We start from the raw sequence: 23,516 nt of genomic DNA, 5'->3' as shown, positions 1-23,516 counted from the left end.
TTAACTGCCATAGATCCATTCTGTGGATTTGCTTTTTAGAGAAAGGTACGTGGAATTCTTAGCCTATGGGAGTTGTAGTGTCTCAGCAGACCACATCCTATAGGATTCAATGCAATGGAACCACAGCAGTTCAAGTGGAATCATAATGCTATAATTGTGTAGTGTCAAAGGATCTCGGGCCTTTTTGATCAGAAATAACAATGGCCGACAGGGAGTTCTGGCGTGGACTGGTTCATGAGTTCACAAAGAGTCGGAAACAACTATGTGATTGAGCAGCAGCAACAATGGCATTGTCTGCCTGAACCAACTCCTCCAGCTTCCTTCTCCTCTTCAAGTTCAGTCAGAACCCTCACTGAATCCGACAAGGAGGGATTACAGCTTTTCCATCCACAATATGTAGCGTTTCTAAATGATGGACCTGATTTGAAATTGCTATATCATTGTAACAACAAACCGTCCATGCATGAAATGCTTAGCACTTGAAAAGGTGGAACATAGAGTTGTGCCTCTCCCCAGTGCACAAATAGCCCCTAGCCGTAGTTATTTGCAAGATTGTTACTCTGCAGTTTAAGGCGCCTTCTGTTACACAGTTTAATGAGACAGAATCCGTAACTATCGTGCAGTGTGCATTTCAACTGCGTTTTGGCGTTGATCCACCAGTACCAAAGAGTATATCAACAATTGGAGGAAAGAGGCTATTTATGTTGTTGGAAGAGCACATCATTTTGAAACACCCTGTACAATTTGCAGATAGACATGGATCAACATAGCTGCCTCCACATTTGGATGTTGCTTGGAGAAACAGCATCACTCTTCTGTTGCATTCCCATGGCCACTTTCTCTCGGCCTGACTCCTCTTGTTGCTGGTGAAGATGGGCAGTGAAAAGCCTACTGCATTTGCCTTTGTCTCTCCATATAGCTTGTAACCCAATCACTCAGGTTCTTACATTGAACAAAGGGCCTCTTGAAGTGAAGTAGGAACTGGAGAATTAAGTGCCACTCAGGTTAAGCGTTTGAAAGATAGCTTCACAGAACAAAGGAAAATAGGGCACTTTCCACAGTGGGTTAATAAGGTTTTATGGATGGCAGTACACCTTTGAAGATGCTCAAGAAACAAATCAAGTCTATGCGTTACTCTCTGTATATTTTACATTGCCATTATTGGGCAAGCTCAACATTTCTGCTGAAAGCCTCAAAGTTAAGAACAGTATGATGCTTGCATGGGGGAATGTGTTCCAAGACGCACAGGAGATTCTTGAAACCATGGATAATAGTGAACCTTATATTTAGACTAGTTTTCCCAAACTTTGATCCTCCAGATCTTTGGACTTTAACTCCTAGAATCCCCAGACAGATTATCCAATGGTCAGGAATTCTGTGAACTGAAGGCCAAAACAAACCAAAGTTGGGGAACCATGAATTGCAAGTATACTTGAGCTAGAAGCATAGCATAGAGTCATACATATCTGGGGGGAGAGAATATTTTTTAGTGCATGGGTGAGTAAAACTGTGGATAAGGGGGTTGTACTGTACTAGTTCTAGAGAGCATGAGGAACAGCATGGGAAACAGCAATTCTTTTTGTGGCTTCCTTGGGAGGTGCCTTCCTAACCACTGAGGGAAAGAGTATTCTAGAGTAGATAATAAGTTATAAGAAGTAGATACTAGAGAGGATATTAGGTTCCTCTCATTGCCTGAATGAGAGGAGCCTTAATCTGTACATGATTACATCTTAACCTTATCGCTGTATACTGTGAAATGATCATAGGCTTTGCAGGATATTTATATTATAGAACAGCTCCCTCTGGTGGTCACTAGCAGTGAAATTCCACTTATATGGAATTCTAAAACTAATTGGATCAATTCAGAACAACTTGCTCCAACTCTAGATCAAATCAGTCTGGCCAATTCTGGAGCAGACTGAAGTTATTTGGACTGAACCATACACTTATATATCAATAATAAGTGTGGGGGGGCATGAGATGACATGCATGAAATACATCAGAGTAATGAAAGTATGTAGAGAAGCAGGAAGCAGTCTGGATGTTTCTTCTTGAAAAATTTAGCATGCATTCTGGACAAGCCTCCAGCACTTTTCAGCCACAATAATTTTGAGAAACTGAGATTACTGAAGTTATACTGCCTCCTTTTTTCTCTTATAGAGAGGGATTATGTGACATCACAGAAATTACATAATTTTGTTTTGCACATCTGCATTTCTTTGCTAGATTTAGCAGTTACTAGCAGACTGGAAAGAAGTGGGATGTACATTTGGGCATCTACTGATTGTCTTCTGAATTTTGTTTCTCGAAAGTCATTCTCATATAACTTCCTCTTATTACATCAAGAGCCTAGCTCTTTCCCTTGTTTGCCTTTTTAGTTAATTTGAGTAGTGAATTTACGTGTATGTTTTATGTATCTTGCTCCTCAATTGACCCTTGTTGTCATTAGGTGTCTGATGTGTTTTTTCTAGTATGATCTCTTTCTGGTTCCTCTAACTGTATCCTCTCTGCTATTTTAATTTGCCAATAAGTAGATTTATTTAATTTGCAAGGCACATATATTATTATTTAAATCACATGTTTATGTTATTAAAGAAAGCAAAACATTGTGATTTATTATGCACTGACTTCAGCAAGTAAATTACTAGATTTGATTTCCATTAGATTTCTCAATTAGTTTAACGTATATATGATTTACAGTTTAAACAGTTGTTATTATTTCTACATCTGATCATTAGTTCAACTTAATTGCAAGGCATCACTGGAGCAGCAACGCAAATCTATATTGTGTCTGTAGGGACTGAGGAAGACAAATTGGTTTACTATCTTTCCCAAAAGATTCATATAAGAAAGTAGTGTTGGTACTAGTGAAAACATGTGTTTCACTGTCAAAAAGGCTTTATTTCAGCTTGGAGGTCAGAGGGAGGGAGGAGGTGGCTCTGTAACAGCAACATCATAGGGAAAGCTTATGTGATGGCATACCTGCCCTGAATTGACAAGTACAAACCTGGTTAGTCCTCTGTCATTCCACCTTTTAATCTGATTTTAAATGTGCCATTTTCTCTCTTCTCTCCCCCCGCCTTCATTCACTGCTTACTTCAGTTGCTGCAAGTTGAGTTCAAAATACAAAACTCAGAATTAATGCAGAAGTGTGAGTGAAAATAGTAGGAAGAAGAGGGGAGGAATATTGATGTTCCCAGTAGGATCAGGCAAAAGCAAACTGTTGCAGCCTCTCCTAGGATGTGTATCCTTCCCCATTAATATTTTTGTGCCACCTAGACCATACTCTGTTATTGCTTGGCCACATGTGTCCCGGTTTTCAGCTTTGAACTGTATGAGATTGAAGAAAAGATAGTATCATTTGGAAATTACTACAAAATAATAATAATAATAATAATAATAATAATAATAATAATAATAATAAAAAAACTTTATTTATACCCCGCCACCATCTCCCCAATGGGGACTCGGGGCGGCTTACATGGGGCCACGCCCAAAACAATACAATATAAACAGCATATAAAAGAACAGCACAACACAATACAATAAACAATACAGTAAATAATATCCATTACAAAATAAAACAAGGAGACAATAAAAAAAAGGGCAGACCACATGAACATTAAGTTAAAACTCGGGGTGAGAAAGACATAAAAATAAAAACCACAGCGAACAGGGTCATAAGGGAGTGGGGTATTCTGGAGGATAGATATTAGGGGGAGCAACGGAAAAGAAATATAAAATGGTTACTCTCCAAAAGCGCAGCGAAAGAGCCATGTTTTCAAGTCTTTCTTGAAGGCTGCTAGTGTGGGGGCTTGCCTAATCTCCGCGGGCAGAGAATTCCACAATCGGGGGGCCACAGCAGAAAAGGCCCTCTCCCTTGTTCCCACAAGGCAGGTCTGGGATATCGGGAGTGGGGACAGGAGAGCTTCCCCTGATGAGCGAAGGGATCGTGTAGGCTTGTGGTAGGAGATACGGTCCCAAGATTAATGGCTATTAGTGTCACTTGGAATCACTTTAGCATATGAGTGGGTCCCAAGATTACTGGCAAATGAACAAGGTAGGTTGTGGGGCATCAGCAGCAGAGCCTTGCTGTTTAAAGAGAAGCAGAAAACATTCTAGGAAACAAACGAGGGGAAAATCATAGACTAGGAGTAAGGTGCTGACCTCTTGGGTACATCTACATTGTGTAATGAAGTTTGACACCACTTTAACTGCCATGGCTCAATGCTATGGAGTCATTGGATTTGTAGTTTTGCAAGGTCTTTATAAAAGTAAAAGCAACTTGAGTTGAGCAGTCAACTTACATCTTAACTTCCCTCCCCCAAAAGTTGTAAGTGCCTGACACAAACAACTCTATCTGTTTGCAATTTGGCTGGTTTAATACTCTGTTAGTCCTCAATAAGATAGCTATTAAGGTTTCCCAATAGGGCTGACAATCCATATTTCTGAATCTCAGTTCAGATTCAGGATCTGTTTAGGATCATCTTTACAAACTGGACTCTGGACTAAATAGATTCTCTGTACATAGGCCTAATAAGAATGACATCTCTTGGAGTGGCATTGAAAAAGAGTGAGTCTTGCCAATTTGTGCAGGTTAATTAACACAAATCTGTAAAAATATGAATAATATGTATTCTTTAATCAGCTATTTTTTCTTTTAGATCTACACAGATTCCAAAAAAAGAAATATTGATGTTTTGCTGGCAAATTGTAAAGGTATATATTAATTGTTTTCCAGTAGGGATACATTTTTAAAGTCACATTTCCATGGTTAGTATCATTTGCCATTTTCATGTAAAATGTCATGTTCCCATGTCTTTTTATAGCCTCCTTGATAAAGGCACTGAAGCTCAACAGTAGACTAGAATCAGACAATGCTGTCTTCTTTGAATCAGTTTCTTCAGCCGTCGGTGCTATTCAGTTCAACAGGGTGAGTCTCAATTCGGGGTGTGAAAATCTCTCTGTCTCAATTTTGCTGCACCTCTCCAAATTTCACTTGCATTTTTTCATCTTAGGCACCAGGTTGAGACTTTGTATGTGCATGTTTGTTTGTTTTTTAGTCTGGGAATTTCTGTACTTCATGGTAAGCAATTTTCTCAAGTTGGCACTTTGTAGTATTTTTCTTGATGCATAGATTTTTGTAGTGCAATGTATTTTCACATTCTTCTAATATACACATTTTAAGTAATATGCATAATTTGAGAAGAAAAGAGAATGAGACTTGCCTCATCCTTCTACACACTAACATCTAAAAAAGGCAGTCTATACCTACTCCTGTCTTAATACTCCATACACCTGTCTAATGGTAAATCCACTCCGGGCTTCCACAGATCTTTTAAGAAAGTCCTATTTCAGTTGGAACCAATTTTGTTATATAAACATTGTTCCCACATTCTTAGTGTCTTAAGGCATCACCTTGCTTTACAATGTAAACTCCTGTAAGCCTCTTTGCTGTAACTGTTATTAAACCAAATGTTCAGGCAGCGTATGGAGTTCTGCTTTTTCATTGTTTCATGCTTGACTGCACATTTGGCCATGGTCCAAGACAGAGTCCCCTCCAAGACAGATTAAAGCTAAATGTGCAATGAGTTGTTGCTTTCTGTTTCTCTTCTTCCTTGCCATACCATGAACAGGCACTTTCTGGTAATTACATAAGAAAAATCTTCTTCCTTTTCCACCAAAATCGCTTTAAACTGATTGAGCAAAGTAAACCAAACTGATGATATTTGTTTACTTGGATTGACTAGTGAAGGAAATGCAGGGATATATCTATTTGAAACTTATGTTCTCTTAGATTTTTTTATACTCTTACGATCTAAGCCAAGTTTTGCCCATTTTTTATCCCAGTCTTTATGGCCACCACATGATGGAAAGTGAGTTGAACCCCACTTTCATCTTGGCTTCTGTTTTCCAAGCTCCAATTTGCTTTGTGCAAATTGAAGCTTGGAAGTAACATACCACCAAACATTTTATAGATTACAAACTGGGACAGGTGGGGCCAGGCAACATCAGATAAGGTCAAAGTGGCAAAAGTTGTTAATAAGAAAGTTTAGAAATTTTAGGAAAAAATTAGAAAAGTTTAGAAAAAAATCAACTTGGTAAACAAGGTTGGCTTATCTATAGATCAAAATGAGTACTAACTCTGATAAAAAAGAAACCATCTCCTTCCCTGAGGAAAATGGTGAAAAGCAAGAGCTTAGTCCATCCCAGGAGAACTTAAAAGATGCACTAACCCCTCCTATTTTCTTTGTCATGGCACCTCTTTTGACCTTTGTGAATGTCTGGGCAGAGAAATGGCCCAGCAGCAAAGGGCATTGGTTTTCCCCTCTCTGGCGAATGACCTTTCACTTATCCATGATTTCATATGAAAATCCATAATTTTGGCTCCCAAATCTGCCCTTGACTTAGTCATGAGATCAATGTATACATAAGGTATATATATATGCCTTGAGGCAAGGGGAGAGGGGTGGGATTGAAAAAGGAAAGAGAAATTGAGATATTTTCATAGAATCATTGAGTAGGAAGAAACCCCAAGGGCCATCCAGTCCAATCCCTAGCTATGCAGAAACAAGCATTCAAAGCATCCCAAACAGCTGGCCATCAGACCTCTGCTGATAAACCTCCAGAGAAGCAGATTCCAGTGGTCTCCAAGGCAGCCTATTCCATTGCCAAACAGTCCTTACCACCAGGAAGTTCTTCCTAATGTTTAGGTGGAATCACTTTTCCTGCAATTTGAATCCATTGCTCTGTGTCCGAATCTCCAGAGCGGCAGAAAACAAGCTGGCCGCCTCCTCAATGTGATATCCTTTCAAATAGTTAAACATGTCTATCATAGCCCCTCTCAGTCTTCTTTTCTTCAAGCTAAACATACCCAGCTCTGTAAGCTGGGTATCTTTAGCTTGGACAACAGAGGATTAATCAAGACTCTTCCTACCAAACCAGGGTACTTGTAGGGTATGAAGTAACAAAAAGCAAGTTATACTGAATTAAACCCTTCCCACAGAAACTCAATTCAAGCACCATTGGGACCAACAATGCAACAATGCAATTTTACTCCTACTCCTCCCATAGCTTCCCTCTGGGGTCCATGGCCATGTGCAGCCTCACTTGGCACTTTTGCAGCCTCACAACCCCCCCCCCCCCAAAAAAAATGGAATTGCTGGAAATATGCTTTAGCCCAAACACAGTTTGTTGTGTTTTGGTCACCTGTGCTATTTATGACTTGCATTCAAAACTGGACACGAGTATCCTTTCCCATGTTGCTTTACAAGAAAGCCTCTCCTGGTGGATGCTGGTAGGCGCTGTGTGTGGATGAGTGGAAGTGGGTCAGTCCCTTAATGTCTTTGGGTTGTTGTTCTTGTTTATTTATTTATACCTTGCCTTTCTCCACGAGGGGACTCAAGGCGGCTAACAGCAACACACTTCAATCAATTTAAAACAAAGCAATTATATTTTTTTTAAAAAAAACCCCGTTAAACAGTACTGTGTTAAACATACAGTTAAAATACAATAAATACAATTGAAATACATTTTAAAACACACAATTCCCCACCCCCAAATCCCACCCACATCCTCCCCAGCAATGTGCCTCTTATCCTTCTCCAAATGCCTGCTTGCAGAAAAAATAGTCTTCACTTGCTTGCGGACCATTCCTATGTTTTATCATGATAGCAACCTTCTTATTAAAGCAGGATATGTGTCTGTCTTCTGTAGATTTGCATTCAAAACATGGATCAAAGTGCTCTGCTGTTTATGGGTCTTTTTTCAAAGTGAAGTCAAAAAACAATGTGTGCTATTACCGTGTGAATGCTATTACAGAATATATTTTCAAATACTGTACAATGTCTTTGTTTTTTCCATTTTAGAATTTCTGCAAGCTTAATGAACACACTGAAGTCTGATGCCAGCCTGTGTTTATATATATATATTATAGTATAATCTGTTGAACTGTTCATCTGCAAAGGAACTATACCAAAGTATTTCTTCAGATGTTTAAACATGGAAAGTTGAGGGTGATAATTTATATGCCAAGTGTATACCAACAGCAACAGTGTTTATTTTTATTGCTCCTGAATTCTTTCTGAGTTCCCATCAAGGACAGGTTTCCTTTTAAAAAAAAATAATAACCTTGTTTCTTCTTTGATGGTTTCATATTTTTGTATGCATTTAGATTTTAAAAGAAAAAAACTAGAAAGCAATTTAGGATATTACCATAATGTATATTGTTTTAGCTCTGGCCTAATTGTAATTTAATTGTATCATTTTGTGCACTAGAGAATACAACATTATTGAATTTTGTAGTGGAATTGATGGTATCCAGTTCAAGATATGTGCCTTAATAAATGCAAACAGAAACTGTAATACAAGATCATTTCTCCCTCTGAAATACCCAGGACACACATTAGAACAATCACTCCATGACTCTTTCACATTTCAACCTCAAGTGTTGTTGTTTTTTTAGTGTTGCCTCTATATTGCACTGCATTGTAAATTTTTAATTAATTTAGAAAGCTGTCTCCACTAAAATGACCAAAGTCATATGATGGCTCATCTGTTGGAGAAGTTGGACAACTTACTTTTTGACTACAGCCAAAGACTGTGTGGACTCTGAAGGAACATCTCTTATAAGCTCTGTTCTATTGTTCTAAATCAGTAGCATTTATTTCAACCATTCTCAGCTTTGTTCTATCCTGGGTGGGAAATAAATCCATAAAGTTCTTTAAAGTCCAATACAATGGTTCTAGCATACTGTTGTTGTCATGCTGCCAAGACTTATTTTATAATACCTCTAAGATGAAAATAACTGGATTCACATAGGAATGCAGCTGCATGTGGGACGTTGCATATTTTAGCATGCAATACCTGATCTGAATTTTCAAATACCATTTACACATACAGGGACCCACATGGCCAAACAGTTTGCATGGCTAAGCCACAATCTTTGAATCACACAACCCTCCTTCCATTCTTCTGTTCCAGAAACCATAAGTAGGATTCACCATTGTTATTTTAAGATAGTTTTTTGAAGTAGTCCAAATTGACTTCTGGTTTCTGATCCTGGTGTCTTTAGCTAATACATTGTTAAAACAAACTGCCATTTCTGGTTCAGATGAAACAACAAACCGTACTTAGTTTAATTTTTTTTTAAAAAGATGCTTTCATTCTTTTAATGTCCAGATTTCATCCACATGTAGCCAGATATTTTCTGAAGATAGTGATTTGAAACCAAATTCCACAATGTTTTCTGCAGCATTTTGGCCAGTGCTGAAAAATAGCTTTCCTCTCAAAAATGTTTGTTTAGTTTTGTTTAAATTGGTCTCACATGATCTCAGTGATGTTGTTGTTTAGCTTAATCTTATTGGACACATTCTGTCTAAATGATCAGCCAAGAAGAAAAGGCAGTAATAACAGGAAAACTAATTTGAATTTCATGGCTGCAGAGTATTATGACATTAATATCTTGAAACATTTTTGTATCAAAAATAGTTAGTTTCAATCTAAAAATTAAAGAAGGATATTAGCCTCAAATAAAGTATTCAACACTCATCAGTGATACACCCAAAATTTGTATTCCTTGATACGGAAATCCAATTTCAGTTGTTATCCGCAGACTTGGATTGCAGACTTGATAAAAGAAATCGGAGCCACATCAAAATTCTTTCCAACTACATCTTTGCCACTAACATATCTCATTCCAAATCTTGTGTTTTATTGGCAATTTGGCAGGTGGGTCAGTAAGGCAATATTTCCAAAGTGATAGATTAAGACCAAAGTTAAGTCATTGGTATAGTGTGAAATAGTTTCTGGTTTCTTTAGACGTTACTTTCAATGGAAATATTCCAAATTTATTCCATTTCCTCATCAGTCTCAGTGTGTTTTAATTCTTCTACAAGTAATGGAAAAAATGAACAGTAATACATAGTACAACAAGTAATATGTTACTTTTTCCGTCACTGCAGTGAGTAACAACAATGTCCTATCTCTAAGACTGTAACATAAACAAAATGCATTATTGTTTCAAAATATAGCCTTACTTTGCACTGATCATAAGCCCAGGAAGAAGATCCCCTCATCCTTTTCAATATGCAAAGCAAAAGAGTCCTTGGAAATTTGCTGTTCCTAGCACATCATAATGGTACCTGTGACGCTAGATGGATGGGAGAGAAAAGGGCACTATGGGAAGAAAATAGGCACGAGGAGAAGGTCTTTGGAGACTCATTGAAAAGAATGGGGAGGTATCTGACTCTATTACACCTTCTATGATATAATTGGAAGCTGGAATTCCAAGTTAAACTGAATCAACAGAAGTGTTTCCTACCGTCTGGAAACTATTTCGCCCATGCACTATAGCCCATTTCCATGGTTGATTTGGGAAATGATTCTCATCACTAATTTTCAGTAGATTGTGGTTCCTATGGGTTGCATCTAACGATGAATCCATATTAGGCTGCTTGCAAATTAGTCTGAAAGGAATATCAAATTGAGTTTCAGAACAAATCTTGTGGGTCTGCGCACTCCCCTGATAATGAACTTCAGACACTGCATTGGGTTTTACTGTTGAGTAAGCATGCATATACAGCTGGAGTGAAATGAAGGCAAAATAACTATTTTTGCTTGTTGCATATTTAATGTTCAGTATAACATTGGCACAACATATGTGCAACAGCAAAGTTTTAACTGGTATATATGCTTGGCTTTTAGTTTAAGATCCTCTCATCAATGCAAATCAAAGTCATATTTTTGGGGTGGAGGCATGAAGTAAAATATCTTTTGATTTATTTGAAGGAGGATTTTGACATTTCAATTAGCCTTCCACATTTGCTGGAGTTTGGGGCATGAATCTCTAGGTCTGCCAACATGACCTAGAGTAATTGACCATGGGGTCACACTGGAGGGAATACAGATGTTTAGAAAGAATATCCGAATCTGCAAATAATCAAATTTGTAAGAGTCAAAAAAACAAACGTGGAGGGAGAAGTGTATTTCTTTTCCCTACAATCACCAACAAAAATGAAATTGCTACTGTTTCATAAAGTTCTTGATTTATGATGTTTTGCACATGCACTCTAAGCAGAGTGTTTCCATCCAGAGTAAATTGTAACTGAGGCTTCCATTGTTTCATCTGTTTGGTATGACAATACACAAAATGCCACTTTATTAAAAGTGTTTCTAAATAGATATACATAAGTCACACCACTGTTGTAATTAGAGGTGAAGCAAAGGTTCTTGAAGTTTTTGCAAAACAAGAAATATATCACAGAGTTTATTGCAAGCATAGCATAATGTCTATTAGTCATATTGATTTAATTATTTCAGTAATAGGATATGGAGGAATATTTCTAAGTGTCTTCATTAAATTGTAGTGATCAATAGAAAATGTGCTCTGTAGACAGAACATATATTGAACATGTAGAATGTGCAAAATTTTGCACTCCATTCTACTACAAATTTCAACTGTTGTGCACGTTGACACTTCAGGTTTGGGACACAGTTGTACATGATATCATATAGTTCAGATCTAAATATTAATGCATAGCATACTTCATCCTTTGCTTAAATGGACAGCACTTGCATTCAACAAAACTATAAATTAATGCAGGTTTGTATCATTATTATATAGTATTCAAACTGTCATAAGAAGTACAAAGTAGCGGTATAAATGATTTCAAGTCATAATTGTTATTACCATAGTCTTTTGATGGTGACATATGCATCCTGGCTTGTTCGGATGCAGTTGGCAAAGAGGTTCGGATATCAGATATTCTTCTTGTTCAAGAAAGGAGGCAAAAGAGGAATGAACAAGATGCCACCAGAATGCAACCGGTATGTTAGAAGAATCCAGAAATTCTGGTTTGCAGTTATGTGTAAACACTGCTCTTGTGTTCAAAACAGACTTATGATACAATAGACACTTGCCTGCAACATCACATACATTGTTTGTTTCTAGCTATTAGCTATAAGGTAGATATTTGGAGTATTTCTAATAGTGTTTTATTCCAAGATTCAAAAAAAAGGAAGGAGGAATGAAATAAAATTGAGTGGCAAGTCTGTATGAGACCCACATGGTTCACAAAATATTATAGAATATAAGGAGTTTAATAAGCTTGTTGAATCAGCACAAAAAGAGGGAAGCGCACTAATCCCATTACCTTCCATCCCCAATTTTTCACTTTCCTTACACATAGAGAATGACAAGTCTGAATAGTGATTTCCATGACATGAAGACACTCTTCACACAATTGAGAACCTAGAAGGTGGAGGGGAGGGGGTTGACGTGCCTCTCTTTTGTTTAACTAAATGCCTGAACAGGGATAAATGCCATGGTTTGATCATTCTTCGCAGTGCAGTCGTGTCATTTTCTGCTGATAGTGCTCATTGTGGTTGTGATTTGTTTATTTGCAAAATAAGGCAGGGATTTTGTGCTGAGTCCAGAGAGCTCCAAGCAATCACATTTAAATAATAGCCTCATGTTATGCTGGTCTATGCTGATTGTTTACAACAAATGTCTGAAGAACACTAAGTTCATTTCTTAAATCGTTTGGTCATGGAAACAATAGGTTTGAAAAGAGTACATCATAGATCTGTATAACTTTTGCAAAATATGAGGACAGCTGTTAAATTCTGGGCTCAGCTACACTGGCCATTACTGTGGGACCAGTCTGAAGCAGAAATGCTCAGTCAAAAGCTCTGTGCCTGAGCCAAAGAGGCAATGGGGCAGAGGCTACACGTCCCAGTTTGGCCTGGCTGAACCATTGCCTTCCTGTCTGTTGGTATCATGGCTGTAAATGGTCACAGAATTCCAGGAGAGTTTCTGGCAGTCACTAGTACCCTGTGGGGACATCATCAGAGACAGTACTGTGACCAGGAGGACATGGGCCTGATCTGTCCCCCTTTCGCTCCTCTCATCAGGACAGGGAAAAGAGTATTGTGGGGATGGCCTGTCTGGGAAGGGGATCAGTCAACACTGGACTTGGCTGTATTGTCCACATTACATTGTGCACAAACTGTAGGGATGCTCTGGAGTTTTGCCAAATTCTGGAGTGTGCTCCAACTTTCCTTAGTGCATGGCTAAATCACTTTAACTCAATTTTCACTCAGTGCCGGTTATTGAGCCTGTGTAAATGCGCCCTCTGTCAGCTACAGATTTTTTTCTTCCATTCTTGGGGAGGCAAAAGAAGTTTAGAGAGCAGCCAAGGGGAAGATAACTTCTGAAGGAGAGGAAGGAAAGAATCGGGGAGTATCTGATCAAAGGAAAGTTCTACAAGGCACCTTGACAAATGTGTGCACATCCATGTTTTGGCAAGCAGAAAGAAAATACTATATACATTCATGGCATGGGTAAAAATAAAAACGGCTATTGTGAAGAAGAGAGCTAAAATAGGGTTTAATTATTATCCGAGTTCTAAAATCTCCAAAATGTTACAAATCCACAATTCATAAATATCTGTGTATTTGCATGTGTCTTAATGTGATTTAATCCTGTGTTAAGAATAAATGTTACTGAACATGATAAATTGGGCATAAATATGAAATAGAAAGACATGCTAAAATCAATGTGATGCATATTAAATATTCCTAATGTTCATCCTGTGGTTTTCTTTTTAAAGGTTATTTTCTCCCAAATCCCTATATTAAGCGCTGCAAAAATCTGGGCTAAGCTACCTTGTTATAATTTATTGGACACTGGGACTGAGTAGGATGGTATAAATCTTCCATGTAATATACCTTCCATGTTTAATGAAAACCTTAATGTGCCAGAAAGCATTTGTGAATATTGTTTGACATTTGCCAGCAGGAGAATTTACTAATGAGTTGTTTGGAAAAGCACACACTCCCTGGGACTGCCCACCCCCTTTTCTCTCTCAAATACAAAACTAAAATGTTTTTCATAAATAAATGCCATTTCAAACTGGATAATAAATGGTGCTTTCATCCCTTCAGATGGATTTTTTTATAGCAAGGATCAGACAATCTGCTCATTTTCTGTATGTTTAACAATGCATTTCATTTGTTTGTTTTTCTGTTTGTTATCAGCGTATGTAACAATAAATTTATATGGAAATAAATTGGAATGTGAGATAATTTCCTTCTTGAAGGAAGCATGGTATGTTTTCTCTGGGATTATATTGTGTTACAATTTTTAATCTCATGTGCTAAATAGCCCATATTTCTCCCCGTCCAAACGGAATACATAACATTTTAGTGACAATATCACACTGGGTTTCTTCTACTACTTGCAGAACCCAATTAGGTGGATTTGTCTGTCAAAATCCATCAGGTGAATCTTGCCTGCAGAGCTGAAACAAGACTTTCTTTTTAGATTGGCCTGTCATATTTTCAGGGGGAATGTTCAAGAAATGGATGGAAAGGCAGCAATATCATAACTATAAAAAAGTTCCACAATGGTTACCCTCAGCCTAAATATCTGTACCAAGAATGAACAACTACTATACCCAATTCCATCAACAGAACACACAGCTGCTGCCCAATTGAGATGAGAGGGGATTACATTAAGATGTGGGTTCTTGGTTTCCAAACACAGTACAATCCCTGTATTCACAGGGGATATTATTACTGAACTTAGCATGAAAACAGAAAATTGTAGATAATAGCGAACCATATTGAAAATGACCTGCCATGGATGTTACCCTATAGTCACCTTGGTTGATCTAGAGAAATATTTAGGAATTCACAATTTCCTCCATGGTGACTCTAATAATTTCCAGTGGAAGTATACCATAAAATGGCATTGAGAACTTAGAAAATCCCTGAAGAGGACATATTTTTTTGGATGTGGGTGTGTGAAATCACAAGTACCAGTCCCAAGGATATGGGAGGCATACAGTAAAATTTCTTTTCCCCTTTCAAATCTTTAGAAATCAAATTGGACTTCCAGAACATTTTCAGATGCATAGTTTGTTTATATTAGTATTTCTTTTGTTCTATGTCATCCCATTCACTCATTGAATGATTCCAGAGTGGTGTACAAGACAATCACATTGTTATGGCATCATGCCTTGTCACCTCCTCATCCTCATGCTGCTTCTCAAAGAACCAGGATAAGAAGACTTGGTAAAAGGAATTAGAGCAGTGGTTCTCAACCTGTGGGTCCCCAGGTGTTTTGGCCTTCAACTCCCAGGAATCCCAGCCAGTTTACCAGCTGTTAGGATTTCTGCGAGTTGGAGGCCAAAACATCTGGGGACCCACAGGTTGAGAATCACTGAATTAGAGGCTCCTGCAGACAGTGTTTCTCTGGGACCAACAAAAAGATCATGCATCTCCCTTTAAGAGCAGAGAGTTGATACAGACAGAGATGCCAATGAGCTTCCAAGAGATTGTGTTGGAAAGGGCACTATAATTCAGCTGTGATGAAACTCTACAATTCAGCAGGGCTTGACTTACCAGACTCTGGCTTAAATCCTGAAGAGCCATTAAATCCATTGGATTTATTGCTGTATTGACTTGCTGTTAATTGACTGAATGAACCTATTCCGATTAGGACTACATTATTTTATAAACATTTTCCTTCAAATCACAACTCAGTGTGGACTTGCACTGTGTATAAAAGTCTGCTAAATTGTACAAAAGGGAAATGAGAACGAAGGCATAATGGTGCAGTATTCTTTCTAAGGGTAAATTACATTTCATAGAATCATAGAGTTGGAAGAGAACTAGTGGGCCATCCAGTCCAACCCCCTGCCAAGAAGCAGGAAAATTGCATTCAAAGCACCCCCAATAGATGGCCATCCAGCCTTGTTTAAAAGCCTCCAAAGAAGGAGCTTCCACCACACTAGGGGGCAGAGAGTTCCACTGCTGAACAGCTATCACAGTTAGGAAGCCATTGTTCTGCGCCCTAGTCTCCAGGGCAGCAGAAAACAGGCTTGCTCCCTCCTCCCTATGACTTCCCCTCACATATTTATACATGGCTATCATGTCTCCTCTCAGCCTTCTCTTCTGCAGGCTAAACATTCCCAGCTGTTTAGGCCACTCCTCATAGGGCTTGTTCTCCAGAACCTTGATCATTTTAGTCGCCCTCCTCTGGACACATTCCACCTTGTCAACATCTCCCTTCAAGTGTGGTGCTCAGAATTGGATACAGTATTCCAGGTGTGATCTGATCAAGGCAAAATAGAGGGGAAGCATGACTTCCCTGGATCTAGACACTATACCCCTATTTATGCAGGCCAGAATCCCATTGGCTTTTTAAGCAGCCGTATCACATTGTAGGCTCATGTTTAACTTCTTGTCCATGAGGGCTCCAAGATCTTTTTCACACGTACTGATATCAAGTTAGGCATCCCCCATTCTGTATCTTTGCAATTGCATTATAAGTGCACCAAAAATACTTCTTTACATTTCTTAGATGAAAAGAGCTCAATATTTCCAAATGACATTTGCCATGGGAGACACATGTTTTGCTGTCATTCTTGTGTGTCCTCAAATTAGTTTTGATTTGTGGTAACTCTAAGGTGAACCTATCAAAAGGTTTTCCTAGCAAGATTTGCTTCAAAGTGGTTTGTTTGCTTTTATCTTTCTCTGAGGCCAAGAGTGTGACTTGCCTTAGGTCACCCAGTGGATTTCCATGGCTGAGCAGAGATTTGAACCCTAGTTTTCAGACTCAGTCGAATGTTCAAACCACTGCACAGGCAGGCTTTCCAATCATTAGAGAGCCAGGTGAAACCATTCATCCTGAACTTGGTGGTATTGGTAGGTTTAAAAGACAGTCCCCTAACATTACTTTAACATAGATTTTTATGTGCAAATTAGCAGCTAAATTCATTATGAAAACCCATTTACCAAAGGGCTGACACCAGAGAAAAGCCGGAGGCAGCTATGGAACTCTGGGATATAACATCTGTTCCATAAAATTTAACTCAGCCATTCCAAGCATTTGTCTGTTCACTGCTGCTTTATAGTTTCTCAAAACAGCTCCTTTTCTCCTCAGGACATACAAGTTCTGACACAGATCCACAAAGGCCAAATGTCGCTTCCAGTTCCACGGAGCATATAGGAAACAAGAATGATAAAGATGTCAACCACAGCTCTGGTATTTAAAGAAAAGGCTTCTTGTCCATTTGTATGTGCACGTATTTAATAAAAAGATATGTTTTGCCTCCCCCCCCCCCATCCCTCCAGCTTGCCTCCCTCCCAACCTGTGCCGAATTCTGCTTATTTCTGTAGGTCTTCTGTCTACATGATGAGCCTTGATGTTTTATGCATGCCAGTTAGCAATTTAGCGGATGTGCAAATGGCTCTGGTTACTAATTGGGGATGCTTCCCATGGCATTTCAGAAACTGAGGCAGAAAGCAGCATATGCTGCTATTGCCCAAGATCGATCAGCCACATCACAAGGATCCATAGGCTGAATTTCCCATTAGTCTCTAAAGCATCAAATTATACTGTTTGTCTCAATAAAAAAGGGGGAAAATGTTAGCAGCAGCATCTTTTCTGCATATCTTGAGATCCTTCTTTTACCACTGCTTCAAGGGCTCTTCTGGTAGGTATTTGTGAGATAATGATTCTTTATGGAATTGTAAAGATTTGTGTTCCGTCCCCCAGGACGATGGTTTGCCTTACCTATTGGTCGTTTGTTTGTTTTCCCTCCTTTGCATCTTGTTTCAGCCTCTGGCTGCAAAGCCCAGGAAAAGTGGCTTGGAATCTGCAAAAGCTGGCTGCAGTTTTCTTTGCAGTGATTGGTCAAAGAGTGCAACATCTTAGGACCGCCCTTTTTACCAGGGTCTAGTCTCCATTTTGGAGCTTCATTCTGGCTATAGTTTTCCAACGTGCTGGAGCTGTGCAAGGCTAACTGGGACAAATCATCCTCAAAACCAGGCCAATCTAAGCCTATCCAAATTAGATAAGTATTGAATTATATTGATCTGGAATAAGAAATCTAGTTAGAGGAGCAGGGTTATTCTGTCGCTTCTAGAACTAATCTTTGCTGTAAAGATAGGGAAGGAAAGAGTTTCTCCTTCTAATATAGGCAGCGTGATTAGGGTATAGTGGTTTTATAATCACCTTTGCTTTCTGGAACCAGGGATAATTCTGTACCTAAAACCTATAGAAATTTGTTTCATTTTCTGCAACTTTAAGATCTGTGCCAGGTTTACAACCTTGTATGAATAAACATCCTTTTTTGAAGTTATCCAGACTCAGTCGTTCAATATCTATAGGACAGCTTATAGGGATTTGCAGTTCGCCCGGATAAAGGACAGCACGTTTCAGTTTTATAGTTTTTTATTGTCCGGCGGACGGCACAGTTTTGAGGTAGATCAGCGGTTTTTCCGCTTCAGCTAGCTTGCACGGCTTTATAGTTTTTTATAGTTTAGGAAGTTTTAGTATAGGCTGCGGCTTTTCCGCCTGAGCTCAGTCTGCATACCTAAAGACTCTACCAGCGTCTGAGGCAGTGGAGCCCGCTCTCAGACCTGAAGGAGTCAAATAGTGGGGCTCTATTTCCTTGCTATTTGGCTCGCGTGTGCGCACGTGGCCCAGTGGCTTTCTGGGTTTGCACAGGCTGTGCAGTTCCCAGCAACGTCCAGGGCTCCCTCGGCGGTAGACCTCGAGCCGCGGAGCACCAGCGACAGTTCTTTGGCTGGCTCTGAGGCGTGAAGCCCACCAGAACCAGGCTAGAACCTGGACAGGCCTGGCAACGCTGCTGCGAGTTCGGCCGGAGCACTCGGCCGGCTTCGACCTGCCTCATCGTCCTGCGGTGGTGACCTGCCTCATCGTCCTGCGGTGGTGACCTGCCTCATCGCCTGGCGGTGGTGACCTGCCTCATCGTCCTGCGGTGGTGACCTGCCTCATCGTCCTGCGGTGGTGACCTGCCTCATCGTCCTGCGGTGGTGACCTGCCTCATCGTCCTGCGGTGGTGACCTGCCTCATTGACCTGCGGTGGTGACCTCCCTTCACAGCGGGGAGGAGGCATCTCTTCTCTCCTCCTTTCCAAAGCCAGCCTCGGTGCTCCTTCGGCGGCAGGCCTCGAGCCGCGGAGCACAAGGTGCTTGAAAATTTGGCGAAGTCGCCATTTTGGCAGTTTACGTCACTCGGGCAAGGGAGGTATCAAGTGGCAAGTTGCTGTCAGTTGGCATTTTGCAGCTTGCCTACCAAAGTTTGGCGCCAAAGGTCACAATCTTTGTAAAGTATAGTTACTTAGTGATATATACTGCTATGGTTAAGTGTTGTGCATTGTGTTATATGTTGTATTTGCTTTTGTTGTAAATTTACTTGCTATTAAGAATACATAATGTCTATGCAATTTCAAGACGATACAGATGGTATACCTCCTTCTGAGGCTGAAAGTAGGAATGAAAGGCCCCAAAGGATAAAGCACCCTTCAGCCAAGATGCTAGCCCATCTAATAGATGAAAAGGAGCTCCTCCATGTGAGGTTAGGTTCGGCATGGGAGCGAATTGTAACATTGATGGACAGAATTGAGAGCTTGGGTATTACAAGGGTGCCATCCATATTACAGACAGACCTTGAAGAGACCTTCGGTCTCTGGAGGGGTTTGGTGTCTAAGATAGTCCAGGTCCTCGAGCGCATTAACGCCAAGGATTCAGAGTTAGAAATAGTGAGTGTCTTAGCTGACACTAATGAGAAAGAAAATAAGGTGAGGGCAATTCTAGATGCCTTGGAATTTAGTTCTCCACCTGTTAATCTAAGGTCTGAGCCAAAAGGAAATCAGTCTTCCTTATGCAGCCATGAGACCAATCTTTTGAAATCACCTGCTGTGGCACTTAGTCTTAAGTCCAACCGCTCTAGCCAGGTATCTAAACTAAGGGAGCGTGCATCGTCTAAACACAGCCACTCTAGCAAGTCTTCTGCTGCTGGGAGTGCCATCTCTTCCCTAGCTGCCTTGCACATTAAGGAGGCTGCACGTCTGGAGCTAAAGAGCAAAGTAGCGGGGGCGGAGGCTGATGCTAAGGCAGCTGATCTCACCCTTCCCTTTAAAGAAGAAGAGCAACGACTGCAAATAGAACAGGCCCGTAGACAAAGCGAAATGCAAATGGAACAGGCCCGTAGACAAAGCGAAATGCAAATGGAACAGGCCCAAAGACAAAGCGAAATGCAAATGGAACAGGCCCAAAGACAAAGCGAAATGCAAATAGAACAGGCTCGTATAGAGATGCTTAGAATAAAGATGGATGCCGCAGCCAAAAGGGTAAGGGCTGAGACTTTGGCCAAGGCCCTAATTGAGCCACTCACAGAAGAAAATGTAAGCCAGTTACCAATACAGGATCCTTCTGCCAAAGTGTTTGCGCACCTTGGCAGCATGAACAGCCAGTTTTCGGATGAGGAACAGGGAGACTTCTCTCCTTACCCAGAGCAGGGCCCCAAAGTCACTTTTGAGTTTCCTGCAGAGCAGAGCGTCATAGCGGGGAGCTCACCCTTGCTCGAGCTACCTGTGCCTCCTGCTAAAACCCTAGGTCAGTCAATCAGGGCCTCAAGGCCGAGTGCTAGTTGGCCCCTACAGACAGCTGCACAGGGAACCATCGATTCGTCAGTGGTCGATGTCATCCCTCCAAGAGGCCAAAGGTTGACGCAAGGTACACGGTGGGAGTCCACTCCACAACAGCAAACTCCTCAATTGTTCCCTTCGACGCCGGAGTCCCAGCTTGTCTCCATCATCAGAAGTCCCAGAAGAGATCTTAAGGACAAGGGTGTCGAAAAGTTTTCGGACAAGCCTGAGGAATTTCTTCTCTGGAAGGCCACCTTCCAGAGAGCAATCAGAGACTTAAAGTTATTGCCTGAGGAAGAACTGACTCTTCTGGCTGCATGGTTGGGCCCAGCCTCATCCTCACAAGTTAAGAAGATCTACGCAGCCCACGTAGCCGATCCCGACAAAGCCCTGGAAAAGGCCTGGGCCAGGTTGCAGCAGAGGTATGGGGCCAGCACAGAGATTGAAGCATCTCTTATGGACAAGCTCCAAAGGTTCCCAGCTTTAAAACTCAAAGACTTCAAACTCTTGTGGGACCTCAGCGATCTCCTTGCGGAATTAGAGTCGGCCAAGGAGAATCCAGAACTGCCCGGTTTGAAGTGCCTCGATCAGCACCTGTCCCAGAGGCAGATCTTGACCAAGCTGCCCTTCACTTTGCAAGAACGCTGGGGACAGGAGGTCTTCAACTACAAGGAGGCCCACTCCCAGGCATACCCTCCATTTTCTCATTTGGTCCAGTTCATCACCAGGGCAGCCAGAGAAAGGAATGATCCACAGACGGGCCTCCCCACCTTATACCAAGGGACCCAGCCAGAGAAGGCACCTGAAGTGGACAAGAAACCACCTAGAGAGGCCAATAGACCTGTCAGCGTAAAGGCAGTCGAAACTCAACTCAAGACTGACGAACCCAGGTCGGAGGTAAAAGAGTTGCTTTGCCCTATTCACCAAAAGCCTCACAGCTTGGCCAACTGCAGGGAGTTTAGTAGAAAGACATACAAAGAAAGGCAACAGCTAGTTCAAAAGCAGGGAATCTGCTTTAGATGCTGTGGAGCAACTCCACACTTTGCATCCAACTGCAAAGAAAACATCAAGTGTGAGAAATGCAACAGCCTCAAGCATTGCACCGCAATGCACAACTCCAATATCATCTCCCACCCCAAAGAGAACGCTTCACCAAAAGAAAAGTCAGCAGTCGAAGACACCGACAAGCCAGCCGCACCAGAGATGCAGGTGGAAGTTTCAGCAGTCGCCTGTACAGAGCTGTGTTCTGACTCGCACCAGTACAGAGTTTGTCATCCTATCTGCCTAGCGGATGTATATCCAGCCAAGAGCCCTTGGCTTAGAAAGAGACTCTATGTGGCCCTGGATTCACAGAGCGACGCCTCCCTGGCTACTCCAGAGTTCTTCCGCATGTTTGACCTTAAAACCAAGATGGTCGACTACACTATGACTACGTGTGCAGGAAAAAAGAAGTTGCAGGGTCGCATAGCATCTGGCTTTGTTGTCTCCTCTTGCGACCAGAAGAGACAGTTCAAGTTGCCAGACCTGATTGAGTGTTCCTCCATCCCTCGGAACAAAAAACAAATTGTAACTAGAGAAGTTGTGGAGGCTCATCCACATTTGCGACGGTTAAAGAATGCTATACCAGCCTTTCGGCCAGATGTGGACATTGCCCTTTTGCTTGGCTTGGACTGCCCGAGCTTGTTCTGTGTGAACGACCAAGTTAAAGGACCTCCAGGTGCACCTATCGCACAACAATTGCCATTAGGCTGGACAGTCATAGGCCCAGTGTGCATAAACAAGATGCACCCACCATCGTCGTTGGACTCCAATCAAGCACAGGTGCTTAAAGGTGGACGTCCTACACTTGTGCGCAGTTGCCTAAGTCATATCTCGGTCTACTGCCAAGCAATAACTCCAGAGTATTCCTCCATCTTCAAAGTCTCTGAGAGAGACGAAGCCACAGCGCTCTCGAAAGATAAGCAAAGGTTTTCGGACATTATGAATGCTCAAGTCTCACGAAGTGCAGAGGTGAAAGCCTGCAAATCAACCACAGAAATCAAGATGGGCCAAAGATCTTGCCTGGAACCACACCGTTTTGAACGTTTTTCGGAGTGGCACAGTCTTCTTAGAGCAGTTGCTAGGCTTATACATCGCTTAGTCTGCAAAGATAGTCAGCCTTTGCAAGTTCAGGACATGTTGAAGGCTAAGGGAGTAATATTCAGGTCAGTTCAGAGGCATGAGTTTAGTCTAGAAATAGCCAGGTTAGAACAAGGGCTTGACACCCCCAGTCGGAGTTTCTTGCGTGAGTTAAACCCATTTCTAGGCAAGGAGGGTATTTTGAGAGTTGGAGGAAGGTTAGCCAAAGCTAAACTCAAGGCGTGCATAAAAAACCCCATCATCATACCCCCTAATAGTCACACTGCATTGCTGCTCGTTCGGCATCACCATGAAAGGATCCATCATCAGGGTAGAACTCTGACTGAGGCGACCCTTAGAAATGAAGGCCTGTGGGTGGTAAATGCTAAAAGTTTGGTCAGCAGTGTTATTTTTAAGTGTGTCAAATGTCGGCGACTCAGACGTAACTGTCAAAGTCAGTTAATGGCAGAACTACCTCAGGATAGGACTTTGACAGACCCACCCTTTTCCCATGTGGGAATCGATGTGTTTGGTCCTTGGGAGGTTGTCACTAGGAAAACCAGGGGTGGTGTTGTAAATAACAAAAGATGTGCGGTTTTGTTTACTTGTTTGTCAGTACGAGCTGTCCATATAGAGGTTGCAGAGGGAATGGACACTTCATCATTCATAAACGCATTGAAAAGGTTCATAGCCCTCAGTGGGCCAATTAAGTCAATTCGATCGGACTGTGGCACCAATTTTGCATGTGCAGACCTTAGCCAACCACTTCTGGAAGAGGTGGAAGGCCGAATACTTAAGCCAGCTTCCAACCAGAAGACTCTGGCAAACCCCAGAGGACAATTTCAAGGTGGGAAACCTTGTGTTGCTAAAGGACAAAGACTTGCCCCGCTATGCCTGGCCTATGGGCATTATACTAAAGACCTTTCCTTGCCCTGA

The 23,516-nt window shown here is 41.1% G+C and overlaps 1 protein-coding gene across 6 annotated transcripts in view; it reads left to right on the top strand.

Moving 5' to 3' along the window:
• Positions 1-9,549, top strand: part of slc26a7 (solute carrier family 26 member 7) — a 146,055-nt gene extending 136,506 nt beyond the window's left edge. For all 6 annotated transcript variants that reach the window (XM_062980195.1, XM_062980190.1, XM_062980193.1 and 3 more), the window contains 3 exons: positions 4,665-4,719; positions 4,830-4,933; positions 7,869-9,549. In XM_062980195.1, the coding sequence (XP_062836265.1) occupies positions 4,665-4,719; positions 4,830-4,933; positions 7,869-7,904 (195 nt within the window). In that variant the 3' untranslated portion in view covers positions 7,905-9,549. The remainder of the gene's footprint in view (positions 1-4,664; positions 4,720-4,829; positions 4,934-7,868) is intronic.
• Positions 9,550-23,516: the final 13,967 nt, after the last annotated feature.

This window comes from Anolis carolinensis, chromosome 4 (assembly GCF_035594765.1).
Source record: "Anolis carolinensis isolate JA03-04 chromosome 4, rAnoCar3.1.pri, whole genome shotgun sequence".
NCBI classification, from domain to species: Eukaryota; Metazoa; Chordata; class Lepidosauria; order Squamata; family Dactyloidae; genus Anolis; species Anolis carolinensis.
The sequence above is the reverse complement of the archived record's forward strand: the minus strand, read 5'-3'. Positions and strand labels throughout refer to the sequence as shown.